The 9,837-nt window shown below is 30.6% G+C and overlaps 1 protein-coding gene across 1 annotated transcript; it reads right to left on the bottom strand.

Annotated features, from left to right (window-relative positions):
• Positions 1–2,646: 2,646 nt before the first annotated feature.
• On the bottom strand, positions 2,647–3,282 carry LOC120136189 (LOB domain-containing protein 25-like). The gene has a single exon (XM_039152293.1). It carries the CDS (start codon positions 3,270–3,272, stop codon positions 2,772–2,774), a length of 501 nt encoding a protein of 166 aa, XP_039008224.1. The 5' UTR covers positions 3,273–3,282; the 3' UTR covers positions 2,647–2,771.
• Between the last annotated feature and the right edge of the window lie 6,555 nt (positions 3,283–9,837).

Genomic DNA, 9,837 nt, shown 5'->3' with positions numbered 1-9,837 from the left:
ATCAACTTATGATTATTCAATCTCCTAGCTTTCAATAAACCATAAATTACATACTTTGCATGTCAAGCTATTAGGTGCAAACCCGAGTTTCATCATTCTACACTGAAGCCCCATTAACTTATCCATATCACCACTCTGTAAATGTTCTCACAAGAAAATATGTAGTTTTCCGTATTGATAATCTGGAATTCCTTGGCAAAGAAGCTCAAGAATGACACCGCTTTGTCGATATCCGATTGCTTGCAGTAGCATCGTATCAGTGCCCTGCATATTATGAGATTGGGAAGGATTTCGGATTTAAGCATTTATTTTATTCTATAGTCAGAAGGATTATTTGCGTATTTTACACTAGAATGAAACCACTGACTATTAAAGTACACAATAATGACATTTGTTCTCAGATATCGGACTTAAGCATTCTTCCTTCAAGGATTCAGCTTCGTGGGTTTTACTAATTCTACACGATGAGCATATAAGAGCTTTAGTGCGACCGGATTGACCTTTATTCTTTTGGTGCATCACTCACACTATTGAATCTGCAGAATGACTCGATCCATTTGTTATAGATATCCGGTTTAGGTAAATAGCCATCTTGAGAGATTCTTTCCCGGAGACTCTTAGCGGCAAACGGTCGAGCTTTACGGCATGAAGAAACCATAAAAAAGCCAGAAATATCTGAAGATATGGAAATCTTTAATCTCCTTAGCTCTACAACCAAATTCAAAGCTGAAACCAACCTTCCCTGTTTTACATATCCTTCCACAAGTAAAACCATCCGGCGAAATCCTGTTCCCTATCACCTCATGCATCCTCCCCTCGCCATAACCAGAAATAAGATTATTATATGTCCGGATCCATTCCTCAATGAACCTTTCTATGGAACAACTGAATCTGGCATCAACAAAGTATACGAAACCAAATCCGGCATCATGCCTTTCCGATACATCACCGTCTCTGTATGGGTATAAATGATTAGAGTGTTCGGAAATTGATTTGTGAATCATTTATATAATGTTCGTTTAATCACTTAAATATATAAGTATGAACAAATTTTTTATGTTCATTTAATAAACGAACAAATGCGTATTCAATTCATTTATGTTTACGAACAAACTCGTTTATAAGCTCGTTTACCCCACTCTCTTTTTTATTTTTACCTTTTATATTTTAAATATTGGTAAAGATAGAGACTAAACTAAACACAAGACAAGCCTAAGAAATCTAAAGACTAATTATTTAATTTTATCATTTTTCTTTGACTTGCAAATAAAAAGATAAAAATAAGCAAATAAATTAAACAAACTGAATACAAACTCAATCTTATTCGTTCAAGTTCAAATCATTTACCCCTATTATCTTCATTAAAACTTAACATTCAGGGATAGAAAAGCACAATGTTAGTGGTCAAATTTGTAGAAAAGAAAATGATATAACTAAAATAGGAGAGAAGTAATAGTTTGATGATCAATAATATAGTTTACTCTTTCTATAGTAAGCGAAAACAGCTATGCGATTTGAGATCGATATTAATTAAAAAATTTATGTGGATATTTTTGTACTTCATCTTCGATTATTTATTTTTTCACAAACATATTTAATTATATTTTCACTAATATATTCAAGTACATTTAATTTAAATGAAAAATATATAAATACTTTTTTAATTATAATTGCACGTCATTTTAAAAAAATAAATATGAACAAATTTTAGAAAATTATCAATCAGCACGAACCGATTGACTTTGATGGTAAAATAATTATTGATATTCCTTAAGGTCTCAAATTCGAGCACCATTGATGTCAGGGTATGAGCGTTCAATGTTAAATTGTTGAGAATTATCTTTTAATAGATACTACTTTGTACTTACCCGATTAATCAAAATATTCATTATTAGTAAGAGTGATTATTTTTTTATTATTAGTATCATTTTTAAAAGATACATAAAACAATTAGGAAACATTTTATAACTTTTAAAAATCGTGGACTCAATAAAATAGTATTATGTTGTTGGAGGACCATTTGTGTACTTTACCCTTCAGATTATGAGTTAATTATTTGAAAAACTGTTGATTTTAATAATATCAAGTGCATTGGATAATATTCTTTATTTTACATATTTTTATATATATAAGGAAAGAAAAAAAGCAAAATTCTAAAAGTAGATTTGAGGGACTAAATTATATTCCAGAAAAAGTATGGAAGCTGGTAATAATGCAAACATGATGTGTTGGAGAATCAAAATGATTGCATCTCTTAACAGTTAATTAAAATTAAATACCAATATATAATCAACCACCTCTTTACCTTATAATATATATATACTGAACGCACGAATATACAAATACATAAACAATATAGTATGATTTTTATGTAGCAGCAGGTGGCCTCTGAGGGTTTAGGTTTGGCCATGGTGGGTTGAGGTTACGTATAAACTATGGAAGGTTGGTAGCTTCAACAATGGACTACTCAATATGAAATCATTACCCTTATCAGATTTAATGGCAACAACTAATACGGCAAAAGTATTGCACTATGATATATATATATAGTAAAACATGAAGAGTATAACATGATATGTATATGGAGATAGTTTTCACAAAGTTTCATCAATGTTTAATGGCAACATGTCATCAGGATATCACACACATGGGACTTTTATCGAACTCCATAACTAGAAAACCCTAAATCGAATCCAAATGGGGACTTGCCAGTTCCCACCAATAAATTTTGTTTTTTGCTTATTTAATTACAACATGCTGCTTCATCCATATCACAGGCTTCCACCATATGATCCCCCATTGTCTCCATAAGGCTCATTCCACAGAGAATCAGGACAGTAAGAATTACCTGCATTATGATCAAAACAAGTCCCCACTGTTGTTGGTGGCTGCATCTCACCGCAGGCGGCGGAGTATCGGATTAAATCAGCACGAATGGCATCCAACTCCCTTTGCAGCCTCATCACCTGTCTCTGGAGAACCGAGATGGCTCCGACGCAGCCGTAAACTGGATCTTTTAACCTCGCCTCGGCTTCGTACGCGAGCGAGTTCACCGTGTCTTGTCTTTGATGCGGTGCTACTTCGTTGATCAGCTTGCTAACGTTGCTTGCCCCGAATATTTTGTGAACGTTGAAGAATTTCTGGGGTTCTTCGGGTGGGAAATATGGTGCAAAAGTGCAATCCGCCATGCATTTTCTCCTCAAGAACTTGCAGGCTGCACATGGGAAGTTTGAAGAGCTCGAAGAAGCCATTTTTCTCTCTTTTTTCTGCATATAATAAGAATCATTTGCATGGATAAAAAGCATTATAATTTGTATGTTTTTTTTATCTTAATTTTATTAGATTATGTCCATTGTGGGCTCATCCTCTCATTTTTACAAGTCAGTTAAGAACAAGAAATTGCTTAGGGAGAACGCTTTCTGGATCTCTGCAAATTTTCTCACCTGCCAAGCAGCTTTTCTTGAATTTAAATACCAATACTGTCAGAAACATTTTCATCTTAAAATCATAACCCCAAAAGAAAACAAAAAACACGAATCATTACATCAACATGCACAGATTCTATGACTCCTCCTTGGATTTGATCAAACATGTTGCGTAAAATGAAACCAACCCTATCATCCCAAAGATCTAAGTTTCCAAAATGGTAGATCTTTTTCTTTTTCTTTTTAATGTAAAACATACACACAAATACATACATATAAACTTGGTTTAAGATTCCTTGTAGGAAATAGCTTGATCGGACCTTATAATAAGCATGATACAAGCATACACGATCATCTTCAAATGAGCCAAAAAGGGTGAAAAACCAGAAGAAGAATCTGAATATGTATGTTAAAGCATTAGTTAAATAGGGTGTGTGTAGTTGAGGTTACCTGTTTTATAATTATGTTCTTTCAAGATATCCAGTCCTTTTGATTTGTTTGTCACTGTGAATCCATAGAAACCCTAGTTGCAAGAAAGAGAGGCCTGCAAATGAACAAAGCGAGAAAAGGTAAGGAAAGGTGGGGGATAAAGAAGCACAGGAAGGGCTAATAATGGAGGCTATGGCTACACAAGGATCACTTTGACACTGTTCTTATAATTATAATAATTATAGTTGCACCAAATTAAACCACTGTTTCAAGATACTGGGTAATGAAATCCAACTTCAAACAATTTGTTACTCCTATTTTAATCTCAATCCTGGATTACTTTGATATATATATATATATATATATATATATTAAATAAATTAAATCTTAATCCTCGCATTTTAATTTTAAATCAATTATTTAACGTTTAAACTTTTACGATCATTTTATATTTACCCTAAAGTATGCCCCTAGCTAGCTATAAAACTGCTACTAGATTGAATGGTATACATAGTAAAAAAAACTTGGAAAATGATAGCATTTCCAATCCATATGTATAAGATGTCAAAAATTAGGAACCGGAAAACACACACACAAGTGGGTTGTTCTTGGCAGGTGAGAAGTAAGTTCATCAACAAATAAATTGATAGAATTGAAATAAAAGGAGCGGCCTGTTTATACATACATTGTATTCTTAATTATGGACATGATCAAATAATTGAAGATATATAGAGTTTATTTTTATCATGCCTTCCTCACTTTTTATATTAAGTTATATCGTGTCTTCTTGTGCGAACCAAGTTACCTCAATGATTAAAAGGATAATTGTTATCCCTAGAGATCCCAAGTTCGAGCATCAGATACTGTAAAGGTGTTGAGTTTTCATCGTCAAACTATTAAAAATCTTTAAAATAGATACTACCTTATAATCACCCTAAATTAATAAAAAAAAAATTATATCAATACCTTCTTGAGTTTTTTTATTGTTTTTAATTTTTCGTTTATGCTTTTTCTTGGGGTTAGATTTGACATCACTACGATTGATTAAAATGGTGTTTATTTATTATCATGATGATCTTTCCTACTTTAGACCCTCGAATTGGATTTTAATACGCCGTTTACGTTCGTTGATAGTTTTTTCCCATCGACTTGGATTTATGATTTATCGGTAGTCTTTTAATAGCTTGATCCATTTTTATGATTAGTTTGTCAATGAAGTCAAATCTATTCGTATCTACCCTTTGTTCGAGTTTATTTGGTTAGTTTTTTAACATTTTCCTTGTATGGCCCTCATATGGTCATTGTGTAATCTTAAGTGTCTAATTTCTTGTGTTATTGATTATAGAAAAATGTCCCTATTATGTGTTTAATTTATGGGTGTGGTTATAAACATTCATTGTAATTTTAATATTTTCTACTAAAATTAGTGGTTTCTATAAAAAAAATTATATCTAATATATTTAATGAAAAAACTATATATATAGCATTGATTAAACTCGTGAAATTAAATAAGTTGGTTTTTTTTATTTCACTTTATCACTTTTTTAAACGAAATTAGGTTTTTTTTTCCATCACTTTAGACATCGATGAATTTATCTCATTGTTCTAGATCATTTTTTGTTTTAGATTTTTTCTTTAAAATTCATGAAATTAAATAATAATAAAATTCATCATTTTTTTAGATTTGAGAGCTTTCTCGGATTTAGGGGTTTTGAGTATTTGTTCAAAAATTTGAACAATGAGAAGCATTCTTTCGAGAAAACGAACAACATACCTCAAAACTAGTTTCACCGAACGATTATTGTAACACCCTCAACCCGTATCCGACTCGGATACAAGTCTGAGGTGTCATATTGATTTTTCAAACTTTAACTTTTAACAAAAACCAAGGAAATTTAAAGATTTTTTTAAATAACATTGTTATTGTACACGAGTTAACCAAAACAAGACAAAACTGATCAGAGCATTTGTAACTAACACTTTTCTTACATGCCAAGTTGCCAACACACCATACACCATCAAAATACATACTTTAACAGTTACTTCTAATCTGATCTTCTAGTAGTGCTGCTGTTCTTCCCGATTCATGGTACATACGTGTAAATCACTTACACGTTAAGTCACAGACTTAGTGAGACAATAAACATATAATGTAACTTTAACTAGTAATCATACATAAACAATTACTACCATCATTTCACACAACTCACATACTTTTACATATACAAGTACATACATACATATATGTCATTATCATTCATATCTCTTATCTCCTATTCCTATGATCTTTTATATCCATATCATATATCTTATAGATTTGTTATTATATCATTATGTCAATCAATTATACTCATTCATATATACCTTATAACATATATATATCATGTCATGTAAAACATATATCCTATCATAAATCAAATACACATAAGCAATTATATCATCATCTTCATTCTTATCACTATTATTGATTCCTTTTATCATATAATCTTATAATTACCATTTGTACCATCATATATCACACATAACATTTCATAATGAAACAAACATATCATCATATCCAGTTTATTAATATTATCTCTTCATTAGCCCATGGTACACATGTGAGAACTATAGATACTTGAGTCTATTGAGGTTATGCACCACTATGCTGTCACTACAGCTCGTATAAATATCCCGAAGTACCTATCCAAAGGTCATAAAGATCCTCGGTAACTATCCAGAGGTCATAAAGATCCTCGGTAACTGTCCATAGGTCCCGAAAAACCTAGGTAAATTGTCCATATGTTCCTTAGAACATAGGTAAACCCTCGACTCTTGGCATGCCAACTATACCTCTAGCTCTCAATACACATAACTGGGCATTTTCACTTATACACTTTCATTTCTTCTGTCACATATCACATGTGCATATAGTCACATAGTTTACTTTCTTGTAATTCATGTCACTTTTCATATAAACATATGATTCATTTTCACGTATCACATATGCTTTCTCTTTCATATAACTCATGTCTTGTGATCAGGTAAACACGTATCACATAAAATAACATGTCAAATCTATCACACCACTGATATAATATTCTCATATATTCATGTAGTTCAGTATCACATATCATATGAATCATATACATCATGTTACATATACTCATGCATACATAGAATTCACAAATCAAATAACATTATACGAGTTACTTTTTACCATAGTAACTCCGTCACTGGCTCATCGCAAGCCAATGCTTATTCTATAACATAAGTACAACGAAATTGCACTCACCTTAGCCTTGCTTGCTTTGATTTGATTCTAATTCTTCAATTATTCCGGAACAAGCTTTCATTCTATATCTACATAATAATAACACATTGATACATATCAATATATACTAATTGATATATTCTAAGCTATCACTTCATAGGCTAGAAGAAAGCCATTTTCAAATTTTAATGAAGGCATGCATCGATGCACTACACCATGTATCGATGCATCCCTGGACAGGTGCATCGATGCTCTATCCATGCATCGGTGCATAAATATGTTTGCATTTTATGCAGGTGCATCGATGCACTCCTTATGCATCGATGCACTAATTGCATTCGATGTTCATTTATTTGAGAGTGCATCGATGCACATTGAAGATGCATCAATGCACACAACCCAGAAATGATACTTTGAGCATGAAAATCCCTTCTTTATTCTCTCAACTCTTCATATTTCATCCTTTTTCTATTCTTAACTCTTATACACCTATTTAAACTAATCTATACTCATTTATTTCATCTTAAACCCCAAAATCCTATCCTTCTTATGAGATTCAAGAATTATACCAACTTTGCAACATGATTTAATTCCACTTCTAACACTTCATATGTCTTAACTAGATTGATGACAAGTCAAATCCAACTTCCAATTCTAATTATCAACTCTATATCAAAATTGCATTCAAGAACTCCAAATTTTTAATCTCCCCTAACTCTTTTATCTTTTTGATTTTAAGATAACTTAAGTTTTCCTTAAGCTTAGTTATCATCTAACGATCAAAACCCAAACTTTAAATTAACAAATAATTAACAGATCAGAAAGCTTACCTTTGCTTGGCTCTCTTTCACTTATGAAGAAGAAGAAGAAGAAATAAGAAAGAAGAAAACTCTGGAGAAATCTCTCATTTCCCACGTGTATATATCCTTACCATATCCCATTTTTTAATTCATTTCTTGGTCAAATGACCCTTTTACTCTTTAATACCTTTTATAATTACTAGCATCTTTAAGGTAATATTTCCAAATAAATCATTGAACTTTTCAACTATTCCATTTTAAATAACCAAATCCTGAAATATTACAATTTGGTCACTAACCCGGTATTGAGGATGTTACAATTATAGGAGGAGATCATATTATTAGAGTGTCAAACTTTTAGATGGATTTTCATGGAAAACCAATCCGATGAGAATAAAGATTAGTAAAATGTGAATATTTTCATACTGATCTTATCATGAATGATGACTAACATTAGGCATTAATTGACCGGGAGCAACAATCAGAGTAGTTACATGGGCCAAATGATACACAAAATAAAGTGCAATGTCTAAAAAGGAAGTGTTTTAAAGTTTACTGACAAAATCGATATACAAACTAAAGTTCAATGAAAAAAAGACAACCATGTCATCATGCCATTAACGATTCGATGATTGAAATAATTGAAGTCAAAATCAAAATTCAATATTTAGAATTAAATTTTTAAAGTTTCATAATAAAATCAATACGAACCCTAAAATTCAATGATATTCGATATAGTCGACCCATGAAAAATACATATAACGATATATTGCATGTAGAACGCCTAAAATTGGTTCTAAATCTATTGATTGTTTGGGGGAGCAGGAGAATATATGAGGTGGGGGAGTCGTAATGTAGAGTCTAGAATCCACTTAAGTTAATAAAGATTCCAAAATTATAATATGAGTAAAGAGAAGAAGCATGAAATTGATTGTTCAACATGTGTAAATCATATGTTTATCATGTATTGTTAATTGTGACGGTCCAAATAATATCGGGTATTACAAGATTTTTTTTATTTAATTTAATTAAAAAATACGGATAGTGTGGCCAATGATTGAAGAATAATATATATAGAACGGATGATTATCTAAATTAGATTATGGCTATGATTATGATACACTGGATATCTCTATTCTCTACTTTACCTACTCTTTTATTCCTTGTAATGCATGTGTCGATGCCAATCTTCTCCTTTTGCAGTGTCTATTGTATGATATAGATCTGCCATGAAATCAACTTTTATTATTTTAATTATTTTGTTATTTAAATAATAAAACAAGTCGATGGATCGAATTTGATTTAAATTTGAACATCAAATTTTATTATAATAAATACTATTATAAAATGTTAACGAGTGTTGGTACATGTGGTTGAGATTTAGGAATTTCAGCTTGTAAGGTCAAGTTCGAATCCTACCACTGTCACTCTTGATGGGCAATCTGCAAATTCCTACGTAAATTTCAATTGAGTTTTAGGCATGTCTTGGCTCTGGACTGGACGACTCACCCCTGACCTAAACTTTAACTTAAAAAAATTATATTATTATAAAATATTTTTATCTTTTATAATTTTATTATTATTAAATAAAATAAGTAAAAATAATTAATTGAGATTTAAATGTAATTTTTTTTTTTGCATACATAACTTTTATCACTTCACCTATAATTATTTATTTATTTATAAAATATAATATTTATATAAAATATTTTTTATCATTAAAATATTTGATTCAATTCGATGTTAAATTAATTAACTAGGTGACACCAACTCAATAAAGAATAAAGTATAAAGAAAACGAAAAAATATAGACTTATTAAATTATGATAATAATTTTATTTTATTTATATTAATAAAAAATTATTATTAAAAATTATTAATTTTTAATTTTTTAAATTTAAATTAAATTATCTTAAAATAAAATATATTA

Source organism: Hibiscus syriacus, unplaced genomic scaffold, assembly GCF_006381635.1.
Source record: "Hibiscus syriacus cultivar Baekdansim isolate YM2019G1 unplaced genomic scaffold, ASM638163v2 tig00110621_pilon, whole genome shotgun sequence".
Taxonomy (NCBI): Eukaryota; Viridiplantae; Streptophyta; class Magnoliopsida; order Malvales; family Malvaceae; genus Hibiscus; species Hibiscus syriacus.
The sequence above is the reverse complement of the archived record's forward strand: the minus strand, read 5'-3'. Positions and strand labels throughout refer to the sequence as shown.